At 50.1% G+C, this 22,784-nt stretch overlaps 1 protein-coding gene across 1 annotated transcript in view; it reads left to right on the forward strand.

Moving 5' to 3' along the window:
• Hth (Meis homeobox homothorax) overlaps positions 1–22,784 on the forward strand; it is a 438,429-nt gene that overhangs the window by 36,818 nt on the left and 378,827 nt on the right. The window contains exon 5 of the mRNA XM_076906279.1: positions 17,299–17,349. Coding sequence (XP_076762394.1) covers positions 17,299–17,349 — 51 coding nt within the window. The remainder of the gene's footprint in view (positions 1–17,298; positions 17,350–22,784) is intronic.

The raw sequence follows: 22,784 nt of genomic DNA on the forward strand, positions 1-22,784 counted from the left end.
TCGACGCAGCTGTGGTGGTCCCCCGGAAAGCGTAGGAAAAGCCTGGAAAAAGAGCCTCGCCAGGTTCCTCGGTTCTCTGCGCGCACAAAGGGAACTGTTGCGCTCTTCGAGTGTTTCCAAGCATTCGAGTCGTTCACTCGAAAGTTGCGATTTGCGGTTTAATCGGTCGTGATTCTTCGGTTCTGAAAAGTCCCCGTCGAATTTGCAGCGATGTAATTTCCAGGCAAGATCAATGATTTCACAGCAGGGCTTTGTACGTTTCTTCTATAAAAATCGACCTCTGTGAGAATCGATATTAACAAGATTTCTTTCTACTTCTCTTCTAATCAGTGATTTAATAAAATGAGAGAAAGAACAACCTCGAAATTTATAAAACGCACCACTTCGACTGCTCTGAGATTCAGATTTGTCTCTTCATTTCTGAAACACTCGAATAACACGTCAGGATGAACCAAAAGTCGCTTCTATCGCGAGAGAGCATACATTTCGAGCAGTCCTCCGACCTCTTCCATTTCCTCCACCTTTAACCTTCGACGGTAGCACGCAGAAGGAGGTCGCGGAGTACCTCCAAGCCGGAAGAGACACGTATCGTGGAAGTAAACCGTGTTACGAGCCCGTTCTCTCGATCCATCGAAGGTCAAGGGTTTAAAAGTAAGGTTAAAAGCGAGAATTCGTCCTCTGCGAATCCGTCGACTACAGGAAAGAGCGTCCTGTTCTCTCGTTTCGAGGCCCCCGTTTTCCGCTCCGCGCCAGGATCTTATCTGAGGCTGTTCCGATGGAACAAAAATATCCTACGCCACCCTCGAAGCTTCTTTTTAAACCGTCCCTACTGCTCCTCTAATTCCATCGAATCTTATCTCTTTTTTTCCTCTCCCGTACTTTCTCTCTACTTTTTCCTGCGTAACTCGCTTGAGTTGCCTTTTGACGGAAGTCGATGGTTTCACGGTTCAATTTTCGAACGCTGGATACATTCTTATAATCGAGAGATAAACGAGATAACAATTTATTTTCTAGATTAATTATTGTCGATCGAAGCGATATACATTTTTGTGATATTGGGCAGTGGTTCGTTACCAAGCGACGCGACTGACCATTTTTCGCGCCATCTTCTTGCCGTGCCAACGCTGGCGATCGAGGTGTCGCGTAGTGGGCGTACGGAAAGGTGGTCCAGGCATCCTTCCACGACGTCGTAAACGGGACGACGACCGGAAAAGTGGTCGCGCCACGGTCTCGCGCCGATTTTAACGGCGGAACGGACGCGGAGCGAGCCTCGCCGCTGGAAGAACCGAGAGAGATCCGGTCTCGCACCCGCGCTTTAATAACACTCCACATTAGCATAACCGAGAAATGAGCCAATGAGATGCTAATTGCCACTATAGCGTTTCGAGGATAATTATTGCCACGCGAGGATGTTTAGCTAGCTCGGACGTTGGCCACCGCCTGCTCGACGACGTTCACACGCTGTTCGCTTCCCTTCCTCTTCGAGGCGCGATTCGCAAAGCGACTTTTTACAGCGCGACTGCACCCTCTCGCGATTCTGGTCGAATCTCGTTTCGCGAGTAGAAACACGATAGGTTAATGACTTAGAATTCTTGGATTTTTCGTGGCAAAAATATCGCTTGGGACGAGCCTGGTTCATTTTTGGATGATTTTAGGAGTCTGTTTTATCACAGGATCGTAGATCGTTCGACGATCACGCGTTGCTTCCGTCAGCATCATCGCGAAATGGAAAAACGTCGCTCGAGCAACGTCTACGAGGCTGCGAGGAGCAAAGTGCGCGAAGAATTTAATTACACGCCGGGGGAAAAAACGCGTGTACCGTTCTTGAATAGAAATTACAGAAAAAAAGAAAAAAGCTGAATCAAAGTGCACAGCGTTTATGATTAATAGAGCGGCTGCGTACGAGCAACGCCGCGGTAGCACGTAGATAGAAATTAAAGAAGGTTGACTAATCTGCACGGTGCAATCTGCATATTCATCGCGGGCGAGAAAAAAAGCCGCATCTTAATGAGAATTCAAGATCCTTACGTACTTGCTGTAGAAATTGAAACGTTCGTTTACTTGTCGCTCTGTTTTGCCTATCCGTGCGCAATTTGTTTTTCCATGTAATTTATTGCTCGTTCGATTTTTAATTCAATTTCGAGGCTGAAGCTCTTCTTCTCGCTATTTCTTAGCCGTGCGAATCCTCGTTACGCGTTCCCACCGTTTTTTGGGATACTCGAACGATCGTGTTAGACCTGCTCGCAATTTCCGATGCAACCCTTTTTTCTCCCATCGACATCCATCATCCAATTTGCGAACTCAGCGCGATTCCCAACTCTGCGATCGATCTAGCGGAAAATTGATACTCCTTACCATCAATCAGACGTGGCGCACAATAGAAGAGTAGATCGCGAGTCTATCGCGTGAAATCGTGAATATCGAAGAAACGAAAGTCGATTAACGCCGCGATCTTCGTCCACGAGTATCGATTCGATCTGTGGCGTGCACGATTGAAGGGAAATATCGCGAGGAAAGGACGCGTGGCGCGATTTTCGACCGGGACGCCATTAAATATGCCTCGAATTAGTCCTCGAGACGTTCGAACGATAGCCGACAATCTTCTACGACGATCTTTTATTCACGCGTCTATCAATTAGTTACACGCTGCTCTGATCGAATATTTTATTAATCGACTTCTCGTTCACTGAAGTTGCGCGCGAAACTTCCGGCCACAAATCGAATCGCCATTTTTTTTCCACCAGCTCAGCAAGGCTTCCGCTCCTCTCGCGAAGCAAATTTTACTTTACGCGATCAACTTCCAACGGGTTTAATTTCCTCGCGAGTTTCATTGGAAACTGCTTTCGGTCTTACGCTCGTGTGAAACGAGTCGCTTCCAACTGGATAAAGTTCATAACAATTTTATTTCCGTCCGCGCGTAAATAGCTGTTTCTACGTTACTCGACGGACACTGAGAGGAAGCCTAGCAGTAATTTACATGAACGTCCGTATGAATTATTTTTTGCCACTCCGTGGATGCAGTCAATTAATACGAAACCGGAATGATCGAGAAACGATCGTTTCGTCGGTGAATACTTATAAACTGTCTCCTGGAACCAGTTTGCGCTCATTTTTTCGGTACGTTCATCCGTATTCTCGATTCGAGAATATTTTTTTCTATCGTTCAAACGATCTAATCGTCTCGATGAGGTAGGGGATTTCGTTAATTTACTTATCGTTCACCCCTCTCGATGGAGTCGCGGAGGAAGGTCGAGGACGAACGAGGAGGAAGGTCAGCTCTGGAAACGTTAGAAGCCTCTTTTTCAACGGCCAGTAAAGCTATACCCTCTCGTTTTGTTTTCGCATCTGGTCCATTTCCATGAATAAACTGCGCGCGCTGGACACCAGGCCAGGCGACGCCACGGTCGGAGCGGTTGCAACCTTGCGTCGAACGCGAGGCCCAATAAGAGCAACGGAAACCAGCTCCTGAGCCGGTACAAGAAGAGAAGCGGCACGGTAACGGTACCCTGGAAGCCAAGGATACCCCAAGCTGTGCCGCAAGGATCAGGAGAACGAAATCTTTCCGTCTCTTTTTCATCGGCCGCTCGACTACCGCGCGAGCGTTTCAGCCCTCGATTTTAGAGCAATCTTCGCGAGTTTCCATATTTCTACCACTTTTTTTTTACCACTTTCGTCAGTTAATCTGAAACGAAGGCAATACTCTGTGACTCTGATGGTTAATCTCCTCTTCATTTGGAATTTTAACCACCTGAGTTGACTCATTTTGTCCCTTTGTAAAATGTTAAGCTCGGTCGTTCGCGAGTCGAAGGGACGAGCCCTCGATTTCAGAGCAATCTTCGGGAGTTTCCATAATTTTACCACTTTTTTTGCCACTTTCGTCAGTTAATCTGAAACGAAGGCAATTTTTTGCGACTCTGGCGGTTAATCTCCTCTTCATTTGGAATTTTAACCATCGCACGTGAGTTCAATCATTTTGTCTTTTTGAAAAAATATTGCCACCATTTTGAGATGTTGGTTTGCTATTTGCATAGATCGTTCGATTCTACAGGTTTCTGCGCGTTTTAAGCTCGATCGTTCGCGAATCGAAGGGACGAGCCCTCGATTTTAGAGCAATCTTCGCGACTTTCCTTATTCCTCCCACTTTTTTCTTTCGTCAGATAACTAATCTGAAACGAAGACAATTCTTTCTGACTCTGGTGGTTAATCTCCTCTTCATTTCAAATTTTAACCATCGCACGTGAGTTCACTCATTTTGTCTCTTCGTAAAATGTTGCCACAATTTCAAGATTGGTCTGCTACTTGCATAGATCGTTCGATTCCACAGGTTCCCGCGCGTCTCAAGCCCGACTCGAGGGGTTGATCGATTCGGGGGAACGGTGATTTACGTGCTCGATCGCGTGCCCGGATGGTTTGTGGATCTAATGAGCGACGGTTGTAACGAGCTACGTGACAGAACGGTGGTTACGCGGTCTCGATGGTACGCGACGCGCAGCTTGTTACCCGAACGAGGTCCTGCGCGAATAATTGCCCTCTTCTTCGACTCCAGACGCGGTCTGTCTCTTCGTGTTCCACCGCATGATTGGAAAATTGATGTTATTGCGTGGAGAGTTTCAACCGATACATGGAATTTTCGTGTCTTGATCCGATTCGACGTCGAACAGAGGGTAGTTGCTTTTTTCTATACACAACTGGTAACACACTAAATTGAACGATTTCTCCGCGCTATTTTCCTCGAATTCTTCCACTCTCTTCCTAAAATTTCACGTCAGCTGGTCTCTCAGCGGAAATTTCCCAGGAACCACGAGACGCGCGCCGGTTTTTCGAGATACTTTATTGTTCGACACGCGGTGTCCGGACGTGCGCAATTATAGACGTTCGCTTCCAGTTTTAAACATAGATAACCTAGAATGTTCCCAGAGGCCTCGAAAGAAGTTCCCTCGTCTGAAACGGTTTACCGGACAGCTGCCTCCGCCGAAACTCTTTACGCCCACGCCACTGTCGTTCCGCCTGGCGATGCTCTCCTCTCCGCTCCGTTGCTGCTGCTGCGTCGTCGTCGTCGTCGTCGTTGGTCGTCGTTGGTCGTCGTCTGGTTTCTTTAGCCCGGGACGGTTCGCGAATTAGAAATAAAAAGCTGCCCGCGAGCTCGTAGGAGGTGTGCCTCGCGGTGGAGAGACTTGGACGAGAGCAGGGAGAAAAAGAACCGCTTCCATCGAGGGGCGAGGGCCAAGGAAGCATGTGTAAAGTATAACGTAACAGAGGGACTGTGGCGAACGTTCGCCACGCTGGTGGTCCATTATACCGGTCCTCCTCGCGACGAGGACCCCAGCCTTTCTCACAACCCGCGCGCGCCACGCGAGATGCTCCTCTCCCTCGAAATTATTGCGAAACTCTACTCGCTGCTCTTTTTATCGTTACCCCACCCGTTGACCCGTTCGCGCGATCGATCAATGACACGAGAGGATGGCCCGCGAAACCGTCTCCGATCGTCTCGAAATGGACGCGCGAGCACGCTGGACACTTTTCTATAAAGCTGCGAGATTTATTGGTTCGTTCGTCGGCTCATTAATGGGCGCGCGTTAAACATGCAAACGGCCCGAACGGGGGAAATAAAGTCGTAGAAAATTACAAACTCACGATGCTATCGGTGAAACCGCGGTGTTACTGTGGAGGGAGGCGGGGGCGAGGGGCGACGGACAATTGAGACAACGGAGGACTGGCAAGATAAAGCGTAATAGCGGTTATTAGAAGACTTCCCATAAAACAATCTGATAGGCGGCTTTGTAAAACGGACAAGAAAGGAAAAACAATGCCGAACTGGTACGAGCGGTACAGATGACAGAACCGTTTAGCCATACTTGTGCGTTACTCGACGCGAGCAATTTCGAGCGTAACTCGTATTCCGCGCGTGTTTTACACGTTTTTAACCAGTCAAGCGCGTTCGACGTGTATACTCGTCGTGTAAAATGAAAAATTACCATTCACTATTAAAACTCGAAATCTCAGTAAAATGTAAAGAGAATATCATTTGGTGGTATTTTGCCTTTATATTACCAATACTTAAATTATTTTATTATTTTTTGACAATTTTCAAGCTCTTAGTGAGAAGAACGTGTTCAGAAACGAATTGTTAGTTTCTTTGACGAATAAAAATGTTTATAATAGTACCATTTGCCCTGCGTTCGACGTGTATACACGTCGTTGCTTGTATTTAATTCCGCATCCTGCGATGATCTTTCGAAATTAAATTCCACAGTTAACTGGTTAAAAAGGATGCTAAAGACAGCATGCAATGTGTGGTAAGGGTTGAAGAAAACAGTGTATTGGGATTATTAAATCATTTAGATGTTAGGAACGCAGACGACATCGAACGAAAATATCTGAATACGAGATCACGCCTCGCAGACGGTATCGACGAAATTCAGGTCGATCGCGCGCACAGGGTTGGCGGAATAATGGCAGATAAACGGATAACCAGCCGATCCGAGGCGTTTCTGGGCGCGTTGTTTACCCACGCGTAGGCGACGTTGAGAAATAGGCTCGCGAGACACGATCGACGCCTGTTGCGAATCGCGCGTGAAAAATGCGCCAGGAATTCCACGACCCCGATCGCGTGCAAATGGACGAGGCAGACACGCGTCTCTTCTCTCGTGAACGACGCCAGGCGTCCGCGTGCTCCTGGCCAGAGCACTCGACCAACGCGATTTTTACTCTTAACTCTTTGCGCTCGATGATCTTTTCGCAATTTTTCGAGACAATTTCGCGCGTAAATGAATTTTTAGAAGAATTAACATACGAAAGTGTTATATATTGATCTATTATCTGTGTTTACATTTTGAAAAAGATAATTATCGAAGTTCAAGTTCTGTAGTGACGTTTGGTGTGATATTTATACGAAACATTTACCAGAACATTCCGAGTTGCCAGGATCTTGTGGGTCATCGTTGCTACTTCCGGATGCACTGTCTATTACACTAATTTTTCTATTTTTCACACTCGATACGTCATTACTGTTTACACTTTCTCGAGATTAAAAACGAATGGTGGAAAATTTCGCGATACGTGTGCTCGCTACGACCGTCGAAACTGTACTAACGCTGGACACGTCGTATTCAGGACTACAGTCGTAGACGAATTTTACGTCACAATGTCACTTTCCAACCGAAAATATAAACAGCCTAAGGGACCACATTCTCGAACCAATACTTCGCATCTATCGATTGGAGATAACGAAATTCAGCATAAATACAACCGCTCGAGTGAGAGTCGCCATTCGAGCGCAAAGGGTTAATTTTTATCCACGCGAAATTAGAATAATAGTAATTGTCTTTATAACGATTTTCAGATACAATCGAAAGATTTGTGCTCGAATAGAATTAATAAAGCTGACGAACGTTCATCGCTGACAGTTTCGCTGATTCGCGAGCTAAGAGAGGTCTCGCATGGTCTCGCGATCCATCTTCGAGACGCATCGTCCTTCTCAGGGCCTAGTCACGAGGGCTCGTTAAGACGCTAATGCCCTCGAAAAACGCTTCGAAAAACGCAGGTGGCCGCGGCGGGCAGGAAGCACGCGCGCTCGTTACATGTATTCTCGGTGGGTTATCGTAAATCAAACGGCGATTAACGTAATTACCGGCTCGGACGGGCGCGCGTTCGCCCGGCCCGTATCTCGACGGTCTAATCTGTACGAATGGGAAATTGAAAATTTGCGGAATCGACGAAAAAACGGCGGCCACCGGTGGCTTCCTGTTGGCAGCCGAATAAATTTCCATTCTAGACCCGGCTGCCTCCGGTTTTTGCCTCGCCCCGCCAAATATGGCGGCGGATTGGCCCCAACCGTGCCTCGCGACAGTTCCACGATGAGACTCGCATACGAGGTGTGGCGTGTGACCACGTGTGTTAAACGTTGCTTTAACCCTTCGACGCGTCGTCGTCTGTAACTTTCGTTCGCCCAGGACGAAACGTGACGATCGATTTTAATCCTCAGAACGGAGACGTACGAAAGGAACGATCGCCACGGGATAGACGGAGCGCTGTCAGCGTAATGGCGGCAACCGATGCGCGCATCGAACAATAGCGCGGTGATAAAGAAGCGGAGGCCAATTAAAAAATGGAAATACATCGGAGATACGCGTGGTTCCGAGTCCACGAACCGTTGGGGAAGGGTTAACGCGATTTTCGTCGGTTACCGCGATAGCGCCGCCGTACAGAAGATTTATCGTCGAGGTGTTCACAATCTGACTTTCATAGATACAAATCACCGATCCGCTGGTTAGACGGATGATTTATACGCAATGATATTCATCGTTTCTAGGAGTCACCCGTGTAACGTGGATTGAGCGTTCAATGGAAACGCATTGTTATTCAAAAACAATTAAACGTTTCCCGTTTATTCCATTAAGAACGAGAGGAGAGTCTCGCGGTGGCCGTTCGCGAGGCAACAACCACCGCGCAGTGCCATTTACCTGAAGCGTACGACCACGATCGTGTGGCGGATCGCGAGGAAATTCGAGAAGCGTTCCGCGATCTCTCGATCGCGCTCGCTCGAATGTCCGTGTTCCACGCCAGGAACGATTCTTTCGCGTGACACTGAACGTGGCACGTTACGAATTTTACCAGCGAACACCGTGCGCACGTCGACGTAATTAGTTTTCATTTTGCATATGTAATCGCGAGCTCTCCCCCTCTCCCTTTACATATGTAAATATCATATTCCTTCGAAACACTCCGGTTTATAACATAGATAGCTCGTTTCGCTCGTTAAGAATTGCAAATGCGACGCGTACGAATAAATTTGTGGCTGCGAAGAGCCGCCAAAACGGCGCAGTGGAATTCGACAGGTCCGTTTTGTCGTCAGTATTTCAAACGGACGTAGAGAAGATTCGAAACGAATCGATTCGAAAAATCGACGATTTCGAATCGACGACGGATCTCTCGATTACGAAAAAAGGCTTCGACACGAGCGAAAAGGTTCGAGGCGCGAACCAGGAGGCATCAAACGGCACTTACGACGACCGCGCGCGTAACGAAGTATTAAGATGATAGTGCGTTCTGGCACGGGCCATCAAAACGGTGGACTACCGTCTTAATAGCCGGAGATTTATAGTCCCGACGAGTCGACGGAACGTCACCGTGGAGAGAGAGAAATGGAGGCCTAGCTGTGTAACCTAACCCAACCCAGAGAGTGCTCGTAGAAAGAACCAGAGGTGTAGGTGTATACGTGGTATATATAGAAGAATACGAGCGAGAGGAAACACGAGGAGATCCACGGAGAAAGGCCCTCTCCGTGCCACCGCGCGAGATGCCAGCCGAACGAGACTGCGGACTGAGGAGACTGGGAAAAAGGAGAAAATGAAGGAAAGGGAAGAAAGAAGTTATCGCCTAGCCTGGGTGGTCCGCGGACGAAGAAAGGGGGCGAACGACTCAGGGCGATTCTTTTGGGGAAGAAAGGGTACGATTCGGAAATTCGAACGTAGAAATGATGGATCTCCAGACACTCTCACGTTACTGTTTTTCGAGAATCGATCTTACGTGAAAGCTGAGTGGAGAACGAAAGATTCAACCTTTACGGTTCGTCGCACGTTCGATGTTTTATTTGACTGTCACGAAGGATGGAGTAAGATTTTGGAACGAGACTAAGGGGTTGGCAAGATGTTTGTAAATCGTTTTAGAAAATCGACGAGAATTTTATTAATTTTGAAGAAAATTTTAGTTGAGAAGAGTTTTCGTTTTGATCCTGGGAAAATCGCGTGTAGCGCAACGTGTTCAGGGGTGGCAATTGAAGATCGTTAGAAATAATAAATGCTTGGTTTCGAGGATAGGATGAATCTTTAGGAAGAGATTTATTTCGTCCAGGTTCGAATCAGTGATGAGTAGCGTGTTTGTCGATGGCAAGTATCGCACGTTCGATGTTTTATTTAACTGTCACGAGGGTGGAGTAAGATTTTGGTACGAGACTAAGGGGTTGAAAAGGTGTTTATAAATCATTTTGAACAATCGACAAGAATTTTATTAATTTTGAAAGAAATTTTAGTTGAGAAAAGTTTTCGTTTTGATTCTGGGAAAATCGCGTGTAGCGCAACGTGTTCAGGGGTGGCAATTGAAGATCGTTAGAAATAATAAATGCTTGGTTTCAAGGATAGGATGAATCTTTAGGAAGAGATTTATTTCGTCCAGGTTCGAATCAGCGATGAGTAGCGTGTTTGTCGATGGCAAGTATCGCACGGGCTTAACAATATTTAAATATTGTCGCGTCGAACGTGCCGGAGGGTCGTAGATAAACCGTCCCTTGCTTGCACAGCGCTCTCGGCTACCGTGTACCGCAGCTTCTTCAACCGTTTCCTGTTGTATACACAGCCAGGGAAACGATGTTCGTCGTTCCTGTTCTGAAAGTGCCCCATCGGCCCCTCGTCGAGGCGTCCATTTGCGTTTCCTTCGACCACCCCGTTTCGCCACCTCTTCTCCTCCTCAACGATCCTCCTCGAACTCTGAACACACGTTCGTCCCAGTTTCTCTTCTAATTACTTATCAACAGGTCGATAAACAAATCTGGAACTCGAGGCGTCACTCTTGAAGCTACTCCTAATATTTAGACGTCGATGTTCGTTAACGATTCGAGCGTCGCGCGGAAACGTTCGTTTCACCAGTCGCCTATTAAGGGTTGGAAGAGGGACGCTCGAATTTTCGCGGCGAAGAAAGCGCGACGATAGGTGGCAGAGGCGTCGAGAGCAAATGGTCAATGAATAAATCACACGCGATCGTGACGGAGGATGGGGGATCGGTGGTTGGAAATTAATTACGAGGCAATAGGGGCGCGGTAGGGTACGACGCTGGTGGCGACGAGGCGTCGCGAGCGGTATTTTCGACGCTGACCAAGGATAATGAAGCGCTCGCGAATCGGTCAAGTGTGCGCAGTCGAACAGAGTTCGCACACGGGGAAGAAGACGGGGAGCGTATTCGCCACAGAGAGACGTACAGCGAAAGAGAGAAGGAGAGAGAGAGAGGCGGAGGCTCGGCTCGTAAATCACTGGACATCGATAAGAGTCGTCGCGGCGTCCGCGCGATGTCCCTCGTTAATAATTGATACAATTAACGACCATTCATTAGAGTCGCCGCTCGTGCACACGTATAGATGAACGGTTAGAGAGGAAGCAAGGGGTGCGGGCACGCTGTCACGCGATTCACTTTGTCGTTTGCGCGCGTCTCGTGGTCGCGCCTCGAGATAACACCGCGTATCGGTCTTCCTTATATTCCAGACGCTTAACAATCTTATCGTTATTGTTCTTTTGCCTGTACGGACGTTCAGCCTGAGCGCGTTCCATCGTCGTCTATTTTCGCGCTAGATATTCTAGCACGGAAATGCGCTTACGCGTTAATTCCGTCGCTTGATTGCTTGGCACGAGCAACAGAAAAATACGAAGGGAAAAGAGTCAGCGATGAACATCGAGAAGCGATCGATGGAAAGTGTTTCTTGCTCGTTCGCGACTGATCTGCGTTCAGATATCGTTGAACGCAAGAATCGATAGAAATTAAGATCGAATCGCCTGCCTCTCGATCGCGCGATATTCGTCGACGAGTTTGGAGAAGCGTGGCCAGCAAGGATGAAGAGAGACGACGACTGTTTCCTGGTGGATCGCCTTGGCAGAGCCGCGGCACGATTCAATTAGCGTCGATCGACGGCTCGTTTATCGGTTACAATTATTAAATCATCGAGGCTTGTTCCGGTCGCGCGGTTGCCGCCGCGAGCGTAATTTATTTCACTTCTTTCGCCTCTCGCGCGCGCGCGCGCGCGCCGCTTATCCATATTTCTATTTAGTATCGCATCGCCGCGGATGCCGTTTACCCGCGAGATTTACGACGTCGTAGATCCTCCAGACCGGCTGGAAATTCAGTTGAATATCGGCCAGCGACTCGAGGGATCCTCCTCTTTTCCTTCCTCCTTTCTCTCCTATTTCAACCAGTTCTCCGATTCCGGCTGGCTCATCCGCGCGCCCTGTTCGCGTCCCAGTATCGGCCGCACGCTCGTTAGATTTAATTAGCCGCGTTCGATTTTTGATTACGATCCCTTTCGGACGTCCCGCCGCATTTTTCATCGACACTTTCTCCTCGCTGATCCTCCGACGAACGATGATCAATTAAACGCGAACGGGAAACTTGCCGCGCGCGTTTCTCGGTATCGAGCGTCGTCGTCGTCGAAACGGAGCAGCCAGCTAAGGAGAAATCGCGTCTGGTTTGTAGGTGTCAAGAATGACGGAGTTCATCCGCGCAGATTAATGGGCGTCGTTGTCGCGATAGCTAATTTACAGTCTGCTCCGAAGATGGCCTCTAATTAGATTAGTGCGCGGTGCCCAGTAATTTGATGCTTCGTTGCGTGGTTCCTTTTCTCTCTTTCCCTTTGCTTTTCTTGCTTTCTTTTTTGCTTTTTTTTTATCGAGGATGTTCAGGGTTTTTCTCATCGCGTGGAAAAATGTGTGTTTTCTTGGGCGTGTCTGTTTTTTTTATTTTTTTTTTATTATCGAACGTTTAATTTGGATATGTTATATTGGAAGAGTAATGTCGTTCGGACAGCTGATCCCCAATTATTTCGAGCGGCGCGTCTAATTCTGAAGCCTCGCTATCCGTCTCGTTCTCTTTAATTCGGGCAAATTAGTTGGCATTGAGGGAGTACACTGCCCGCCAAAAGTTACCGAACACGCTCAACGATCGAAATGGAAACGGGCGCCATTTAACACTTACCAAAAATACTCAACTGTGTTCAACTCTGTTTCGTGTCTGCTCGTTCCACTGATCAATGATGCGCAGTGCACCAACTCTGCGCTCGAAACTTCTGCTTTCTCGTCTCAACCGCATATTCGACTTCCCAAGAAACTACAATTTTTACCATTCGCATTTCAAAACTCCGTCGAAACCATTGGTCGTTATTAATCGCTCGCGCCAAGAATCTCGCATCGACGTCAATCCTCTCGAAGACTCGAGCGATCGCGTAGACGCGTGATAACGCTCGCAAATTGGGCTTTCGAAACAATAAATAATCGCCAGCGCGCAATCGAAGAAAAATCGATCGTCAACAGAATTCACGATTCGCGTCGAGAAGAACACGAGCGGACGTCGCGCGCGAGATAAATCTTTGGGCGAGCTGGTTTATCTCTCGAAATAAATCATCGCAGGCTTCCATAAATTTAAATAATTAGCAATCTTTCTGGTAACTCGGAGATCTGCATAAAAAGCGAGGGAGAGAAGCGAGAGATGGCGGGAGGCGAGCAGACGCGTATCCCCAATTCCTCGTCGCGGGTGCAGAAGAGGAACGCAGAATGAAAGAGCGCGCAGAAAAAGAGGCGAAATCAGCGTGCGTGAATCGCGGGGCCCCCGACACGGGCGCTCATTTACGCGCGTACGCGGCCGCGGCCGTATCTCGAGCATGCATCGAATACGCGAGCGTACGCGAGCCGGATGAACGTACGCGTGGAACGTCGGGCCGGAAAACGTCGTCGACAACAAGGCACGTCGAGTTACGCGAACTTGCGCTGGCTACGTACGCGATCTACGCAGAGAGAAAGAGAGAGAAAGACGCGTGTCGAGAACGCTTGGTCGTCGCGGGCGTCGCTTCCGACTGGCTCCGTCCCTGTCCGCGCTTATAAATAACACCATCTCCCCGTTTCTTCGCGCGTTTCGCAGTTTTTCTCTTCCTCCACTTCTGATCTTTCTCCCGCAGCCCTGCACGCTGCCTGCAAGGCTAATTAATATCACGTGATGAGCGATCGTGGCAAAACCTCGCGGCAGAGATCGCGGGGGAAGAATGCGCCTCGCGGACGGAGGGCCTGGAGGGTGAACTGGAGGCGTCGTAACACGACCAACGAGAGGAGAGACAAATAAAAGACCGCCAGCCAGAGTATAGAGGAGATATTGTGCTCGCGTCGAAAGAAGAAGCTCGAGGATGAGGAACAGCTCGAGATGCGTTCGATTCGCGAATTCGCGATCGCGACGCGTCCTCGTTCGGTGGCGATGGCGTTCGATCGACGAGGGAAACGCGCGAGAACATCGAAAGCCCAGTCTGGCGAACAGATAACGGAACGGAGCGTCGAACGAGGGGGGAACCGGCTGCTTTTGCCGCTGTTCGAGAGCAACAAAACTATGCGCTCGTTCCTCGGATATAGAGGCGACATTGTGCCAACGCGAACAGAGAGGAACGCGAGTCGTCGTCGTCCTCGTCGTCGTGGCGAATCGACCGCTCTGCGCTCGCCTCTCGCACCCATCTCGTCAACTCGAGCACTCGCGCGATGGGGCTGCGCGAGTGTTGCGCGTCCGTTCGTTACCACCGCGATACCATCTTCCTCTTTTTATCCTCGAACGTTCTGCTGCTAGTGGCGCGGTTTTTTCTTTCACCTCACCCCCTTCGACGCCCTTCGTTCCCTTCTTCGTCCTCTTCGACGATGATCTGCGCTCGCACCTCGAATTTCAGACACGATTTTTGACTTTACTGTTCTACTTCTTCGGTTCCTCGTTCGTCGAGGTGAATTATCGATTTCGACACCCATCTCCTCTTCTCTGCTCGACGTTTCAACGACTCCGTACAAGTTCTCATCGAACAATGCCAGGTAACGTCCAGCAGAGTTCACGACGATTATCTTGTGCAAAGTAAAAAAAAACGTGACGATTATGTTAAACGTATCTAATGAACACGCAACAATTACCAAGCACAATTCTCTGTACACGTGTGTACGTAAAGTAACACGGAATAAAATCTGTTGATCATCGAGGATCGAGAACGCGGGATCGTTATCAACCGTCGCTATCGCTTGTACTTCAATGAGCAAAAGTTTTCGAACGCAGCCAAGTTCGGTGGACGGTGATCTAACAGCGTTTTACTACTTTCGAACACGCATCAATTAACCCCTCGCTTCCAATTACGCGGCTCGATAATTGCGAGTAACGAGCTCCGCGACGATCGTCCGGCTTTCCTTCGGTTCGTTTATATATTCGACGGTACGAAGGAGGACAGGCGACAAGGGAAAGAGATCGTTCTTGTCCGCGGAGAAGACACTTGGATCGCGCACTTAATTATGCCGTTGCGATCTGCCCAGCCGTGATCCACGCTTTTACGCGCCATTTTGGCGAACCCTGTCCGGATTTTACAGCCTCGACGTCCGAGGCTCGCGACGATGTTTACGGGACGCGTAACGCGGCCACTTTTCACTTCGTTATCCGGCTCCCAGTGTCCAATTGGACGTTCTTTATTATTTGTCAAACCGCTGTTATCTCATCCAGAGCGTGCTCACGACGAGCATTCGTTCCGGCTACCCTACCTTTTTATCGCCTTTATTCAACGCCACGAATTTCCACCGCGAGATTTCTCGTCTCGCGCAGACTATTCCCGCGAAACTCTTCGCGTTACACTTGGTCACAGGTATATTCAATTACAATAATTCCTGCCGGTCGAACGGTCAGCGTGACGGAGTTTCGATTACCGGAAAACTCGCAGTGGAAACTGCGAGACTCGTTTCGCAGTGAAGAAACATTCCACTCACCGTAACCATCTAGGAAGCCAGTAGTCGCGGCCGCAAAATTCTTCTCCGTCGATATCCTCTTAGTAAAATTCGTATTATATGGACGGCCATTAACTACCTGTCGCGAATACATTTTCGATTTCAATGGTCTCTCTCTCTCGAGGACGACCCTGCGAGCTTTCCATTCGCGATCGTCCCCGCGGAAAGCATCCCCTTTCCATTACAATAACTCGCGGCGAGAAGAAAAGGCGCGTCATCCCCGGAAAATTTCAATTACCGATCTCGCGCGACCGAATCCTCGCTCGAATCGCGCGATCCGCGTCGAAAGGAATTCCCCATTACAATAATTCCCTCAACCGACCCGTGCCCCCTTCTCGCGCGTTTCTAACGACTCCTCCTCGAACGACCGCCAATGGACGACGCGTTCACCTTCGTCCTCGAGAGAGAGAGAGAGAAAGCCACCGCAGCGCGCTCGCGTCCGTTCCATTAGCGGTTGATTGCGGATTGTTCGTATCCTCGAGGAGGACCCGTGTACGCACACGCGCGTACGGATGCGTGGCGTGTTCGAAACGCGGTTAAACGGGGCGAGAAGAAGAAGGTGGCGCGGATCTTCGAACTGGAAATCGAACGGCGGCGTGGCGAGGGGGAGGCGAGTCGGTTCGAGGCAGCCGCTATCTGAGGGAGCACTCATCGCGGTCGCTTCGTTATCGGCCGCGCGGAATCATAATGGGCCATAATTGCATAAATATAATGTTAATTAACAATTAAGATTGCCGCTTTGCCTAATTGAATCGCCGCTTCTGGCCAGGAACGGCCGCGCGTCCAGAAGGGGTCGAGCGACGAAGAAGAAGAAGAAGGCCGAGAAGGTGGGGCGCACCTTTTCCTCGCTCGATCGCTCGCTGAGTGCCCGCGTCGAAGGAGACTTGGGAGCCAGGGGGCGAAGGTAGATTGCGAAGGGCTCCGAGGTGGCTTTAAACGTAACGCGGCGTATCGGAAAATTATGCCGATGGCTCATGGGGGCCCTCGAGTGTATGCACACGGCTCGATACCTTCTTGGCCAGCAGAGAAACGTGACCGTGTACAGGTTTAGAAAAACTCGTGTTTATGTATGTATATACGTATCTGCACGCGCTTATACAGAGCGGCCATGTCGATTCGAAGAAGTAAAGAGAAAGAGGGAGAGGTGGAGATCGCTGCTTGACCACACGGTTCTCCCCCTCGCCCCTCTCTGGACCAGATAGCGATGGCACGACGATCCGCTCGGATCGGAAATCGTGCTCGAAGAAAATTACGAGATATCGTTCTTTTTCGCAATTATCCGCGAACAGAGGAGGGGCGAGACAAGAAATCGTGTACAGCTACGGGACGATTTTCTAGCGTTCGAACGAGAACGCCTCTCCTCGTGTCCTCCTCCTCGAACCGTGAGGCTCGTCGAGGCCCTCGTTACCAGATATCGTCACGGTCGTTGAACCATCGATGGTTACATCCGATGCGTATCGATCGCGCGCACGGGGAGGACGGCACACGGAATTTCGTGGACGCAATTAGCGGCGTGCAGATGCAATAATAATTAATTCCCGTTAATCCTCGCGGAGTGAATCGACCGATAGTCCGCGGAGCTTTCCGTGTCCGCTGGAAATAAATGGAGCGGGCGATACGCGGGTATCGAAATCGAAGATTTTCGAGGGGTACCGCGGGAGCGTCGACGAGCCTTCCTCGTCCTTTGTGCCCGTCCGCTGGCACTGCCTCCGCCGTACGAATCTTATTCAGTGGCCTTTTTTTTCTTTTCATGTTTCAGATGGTACAGGCGATCCAGGTCCTCCGGTTTCACCTCCTCGAGCTCGAAAAGGCGAGTACATTTTTACCATTTCTCTTCACCGCGTTGTCCCGTTCTCGATTTACGGATAGCCGTTGCGTGCAACGAGTATTTTAGGATGTCTACTATGTACTGCGTGCACGCGCGGCGACGGCATACGAAGCGGAAACCGAACGATTTCAAGACGGTGCCCGATAGATAAACACTTTTTTAATTGCCCTCGGAATTGCACATAAATAATTGTAATTTGATCGCGGGGAAACATTCACGCGTCACTCCGCAATTTATAGAGTGAGCCCAATTTGCATAGCGATAAAACGATTAGCCTTTAGCAGCTAATTAGCCGCTCGCGATTGAAACTAAAATCACGCGGAGAGTTATGAATGATAACGCGTTTTATTATTCCGGTTAGTCGTTAGCAAGTGTTTCCATTAAGTAGTAAAAACGAATATCTGTGCGTGGATAGAGTCGAGAAATCTCCGGTCGCTGCTCGATCGGTCGAGAGAAGCTCGCCATTATCGATCTCTATCGGGCGCGCTTTTTATCGAGAGTTTAAAATTCGAATTTCGTCGTCGATCGTTAAAGTGGCGCAAGGATTGGTCACCAATCCTTGGTGATTAGGACCAGTTCGAGTGGCGAACGTCAACGAGCGCGACCCTGTTCCCGCGCCCCCTTCAATTATCGTGGATTACTTGGACGTCGCGGCGGATAAGCCGTTCGTAACGCTTGAAAAACAACTGTTACGGGCGGAGCGCAATTTTCCGTAATTGTAGTGAAAGCTCGAGCACCTTCGCCGAGTTCCTGGCGTAAGTGGCGTCATTTACCTGTCCAATGGCCGGTGGACGCCTATACGAGCCCCGATGTTAAACTCGTCGAGTAGTTTGCATCGAAACGGCCATCTTTCTTCGCTAGGATCGACATTTTTTTTTCGTCTAACGAACCACGCGTGCACCGAATCGGATCGCTCGAAACGATACTAGAATCGTGATGCAACGAAAAGTTAAACGCTTCGAGGACTCGCGTCGGACAGCTTGTAATTCCCGCGTTCTCCAGTTGCGCAAGAAGATGGATCGAAGCAACGATCTCGAGGATTATTGGATAATATCGATCGACAGACGCGCGTGTCTATGCAAGCATTCGTTACACGTAAGACACGAAACAACTGTTCGTTGAGAAGAAATCGTAATTCCTGGAGGAGCAACGAAATTCTAATTAAGACGAGGCAGGGGTGCAAACCGCTCGCGAGGATCGATCTCCGCGGACGTCGAAAAAGCCGCTGGCCTGGCTTCGTGTCGCGGTTCAATCGACGACACGGGTGGAACACTGGTCAGTATTAATTGAACCCGGTCAGTCGGTTAATATTCCGCGCGCGTTTCTCGCGTTGTTACTCCGCTGGCCACGGTAAATAAATATTGCATTAGAAGAAGGGCACCGCGTTTCGGCTCGTTTTTCCTCCGCTAACGATTGATAACCGTTCAACTGGTAAATCCGGTGCAAGAGGCGAACACGAGGACGAGGAAGAGCGAGTATATACGTAGAAGGGCGGATGAGAGAGAGAGAGAGAGAGAGAGAGAGAGAGAGGTAGAGTGGCAGTTTTCAAGAGGAGCTGTTTGCGCGGCCGCAGAATACCGGGGCGGGCCCCGTTCGGCCCGGCAACGGAGTTTTTGCGGCGATATTTTATCATACGAAATAGCGGACATCCATCGCATTTCCATCGAAATGGCAGCTGACGTGGCGGCAGCCATTGGCCCGGCCAAGGGAGACAGCGGACGTCGATGCGCGACCCCCTTTGCTGTATGTGTGCGCGTACGCTCTCCGCTCCCTCTCGACAGGCCCGCCTGGATCGACCGATCCTGCAATTTTATAGCAATTTTCCTCATTTGCCGCGATTACATTATTAGAAACGTGGAGGGTTTACCCACAGGCGGATCCACGCCGTCTCGCTGAACACGCGGGGACCAGTTCGCCCCGCCGCCTTGCGCTTTTTCGCGTGCAAGTCGATTTACCTGTGGATGGAAATTCTGACGATCGTCGCTGGCTTGCTTGTTTACTTGGCTGTGTAAGAGAGAAAGAGTGGAGTCTCCGTAGTTCGATGAATTTTTAACGTAATACCAAATGGAACTGTTAGTGTAAAACGTTAAGAAACCCCTCTGATTGTGACAGTAGAAAGCGATGTGTATTTAATTTTGAATTGGTATATAGAGAAAATGAAGCTAGAAATTGGTGCAACCGTCAAAGTCTTTCCATCGTGAGATTCAGTCGATCTCACTGTGAGAGGAATGATTTTAACTCGCATTTTAGTAATGAGCGTACAAGCGAAGGTTAAGAATGATCGATCCAGCGCGATGAAATCGAGAAGGCAAGAAACAATCGGAAGATCGTCGAGCGAAGACGACGGATCGATATTCTGAACAGATCCACCTAAGCTTTTTCCGCGCGCGAGTACGGAGCCGTTTCACGATCCGTGCGCGCAGCCGGTGAATTTATTTCGACGAGATCGTCGCCGCGATATCCAGGCGGGCAGCCGAAAAGCGGCGACAAAACCTGGCCGCAATTTGGCACGGTGTGCGCCGCTTACTGGCATCGACGGTAATGAAGATTGAAACGTTTGCGGTCCCCGGGGTCCGCGAAGCCCAAGCGGTGGCGTGGCGAGAGCAAAGCGGAATGCAGCGAGCGCGCGATCAAGAAGATTCCATAAATATCTCGTTGCTCGATGCGAGCACGTACGACAGACGAAGAACGCGGCTCGCTAGACGAAGAAATCCGTCGCGTGGGATAGCAGGGAGGATTAAAGTGTAACGAAGAGGATCGCCATCGCCAATGGGGTGAGCCGCAGAGGCACGATAGCCCGCGGTGCGCCGCTTCGTGCGTTTAACATTTTCGAGCCAATCGGGTATTAGCATAATTACATTTTGCCGGGGCCCGGTGCGCGGAAGGAAGGCCCAACCCCTCTCCATCTCTCTCTCTCTCCACCTCTCTCTCTCTCGCTCCTTTCGCACGTTTCCCTCTTTTTCGTGCGATCCTCCTGCCCCGCGCGCTCCCCGTCGTCCGTTTCTCTTTCCACGTCGATCTTTTCTGGGTGTTGCACTCGCGGCAGGATCCTCTCCTCGTCGCGCCATCGCGTTTTCCTCTGGCTTTCTTACTCGCGCCCGTTCCACTCCCTTGGACCTGTATCGCGGGCGCACAACGAGCTGTGTGTGCCGTGCCATCCGCCGGTTAGAGAGCGGTAAATTTCTTATGGGGTATTATGGCGCACGGTGCATACCAACCGGGATTCATACAGCGGCAACACGCGGCCAACCCTAACCCCCGCTCCCCCCCTGCCTGCGATCCAGACCCAGAGGAACTGGTTCTAAGTTATACCTAGTCCGCTAGGGACATCCGCGTGCTTCCTCCCCGTTGTTGACGGGTTTGGGCTGTGTTTTAGCGGACGTCTCCATGGGCGGGACATCCGGGTTGCGATCCGTGGGTTTGTACCGTTCGCGCTCCCCTATCGATGCAACTGCGTTTCAGCTTCTCGAACGCGCGATTAGATTGTCTTCGCGAGTGGGGATTGATTTTAAACGATCGAACGGGACGGTTACCAATCTGTTGCACGGGAGCTGCTTCTGATCGATCTTCTCTGGACCGCTGAAAGTCGTTTATCACGTCCGCCGTGTAGAACGAGTAGTTACAGGGTGTAAAATAGTGGGTACGATTTAAATACGCTTCGCGCGTTTACCTTTGTGCGTTGATCGTTGGTGAAGTTTGTAATCGCTGGTAGACGCGACACGCGGTGTCGATAGTTCGTTTCCATACGAAACGAAACATCCCTCTGTTCGCTAGGAGTGGGAGGTGTAATCGACGCACGATGGTAACGCAGCGTACGGGATCGTCGTTCGTAGCCACACACCCGGTATATGGGTATCCTGTGCGTGCCGTAAGGGGTGGTCAGGTTGTGAATCGGGCCACGGGAGAGGAACCGAGACAGACACCCCGAAACCTTCATTACCTTCGGCTTCAAAGGAGCCCATTGTGCCGTAAATGGGGTTCGCTCTGCTCTCCTCTTTCCTTCTTATATATTTTTTTTCCCCTTTCTTTCTTTCTTTTCCTTCCCTTCTTTCCTCGCTGTGTTCCTGCGCGTACCCTGGATCCGTTCCATTCTTCGTGGCCGCTTGCCTTTTCAAGAGAAAGAGAGAGAGAGAGAGAGAGAGAGAGACAAGGAGACAGAGAGGGAGGCAGTCGACTGAAAACGGGGTGAGAGGACGGCGGGTGGGCCCGCAGGGGGAGGGACGAGACACTTGCTCGTTCGTTCCTTCGTTTACGTAAATTCTCGAGTAATTTCGAATGAAAGGAGTACACCGAGAGGGGTGCACGGGTATAATGTCGCCTCGTGCGGAACCTCCCCTCGCGCGATCGAGGGGGAGGAGAAAAGGAAAAAGGACGCAACGGGGCCGTTTAAGAAGTCTTTGAATCGAGAACTCGTTCCGAGCGGAGGGCCCGCGGCTCCACGACACGCTTCTTCCCCCTGTCGTTGCCCTCCTGTGCCGCTGCCGGTCGCCGAACATCGGTTGAACCCTCGAACGAACGAGACGAACGATATTCCTTGAAACGAAAATTTGCCAGGACTCGAACGAGCGTGCCATTGGACGCTCGATGGATTCGAACGATTTTAAGATTCGATGGTTATCGATCGGAGGAAACTGAGAGCAACGAGATTTAATAAGTCGAGACGCGCGAGAGATTATGCACGCGTTTCGGACCCGTTTCGAATAGAAAGGTTGGTCGCAACGATGCATCCTTCGCGCAGGATCGCTGAGAGGTTACGTTGGCGGGAAAGCTGCTGGCACGAAACGGGTGAGATCCGGCCGACAATTTCTCCGGCTACGGGAACCGACACCCCCGTTCTCGCGGAGCTTGTTAAATCGGCCATAAAATGGGGAATAATCTCGAGTTACAGGCGACGTTGTCGCCGTAGCGAGTATCGCGCGCGGCCATCGAGAGAGGACAGCCCTCTGCTCCTCTGGCGCTTGTACGCGAGCAGCGGAGAACCACCTTCCGGTAATGGCGTTGCCTCCGGTGTCCAATGTACTACCTTACGAAAGAGGAACACGAGATGAGTTCGCGGGGACGCGATGAAAGCGATACCCCGTTGCTTGTTCGCTCTCTTTCTCTCTTTCTCTCTCTCTCTCTCATTCTCTATCCACTCTCTATCCACTCCGCGGCTTTTATTTCGGAGCGGTTCGAGAAAATTTACGCCCGCGGTTCTTCGCGGAAATTAAATACCGCTCCGCGGGATAATTCCGTCTATAAAAGGGAGCTTTCACCTCGTTCGAAGGAGGGGCTCCAGGAGGGGTTGATCGCTGAGAGGAGGAAACGGCGATCCTTTGAGACACTCGATATTTTCCGTGCCCTTCCTGGTAGTATCAGAAAATCCGAGAACCCGGTACCCGGTTGAATGAATTAGATGCCAAAGAAGTGCTACGCTG

This window comes from Xylocopa sonorina, chromosome 13 (genome assembly GCF_050948175.1).
Source record: "Xylocopa sonorina isolate GNS202 chromosome 13, iyXylSono1_principal, whole genome shotgun sequence".
NCBI lineage: Eukaryota > Metazoa > Arthropoda > Insecta > Hymenoptera > Apidae > Xylocopa > Xylocopa sonorina.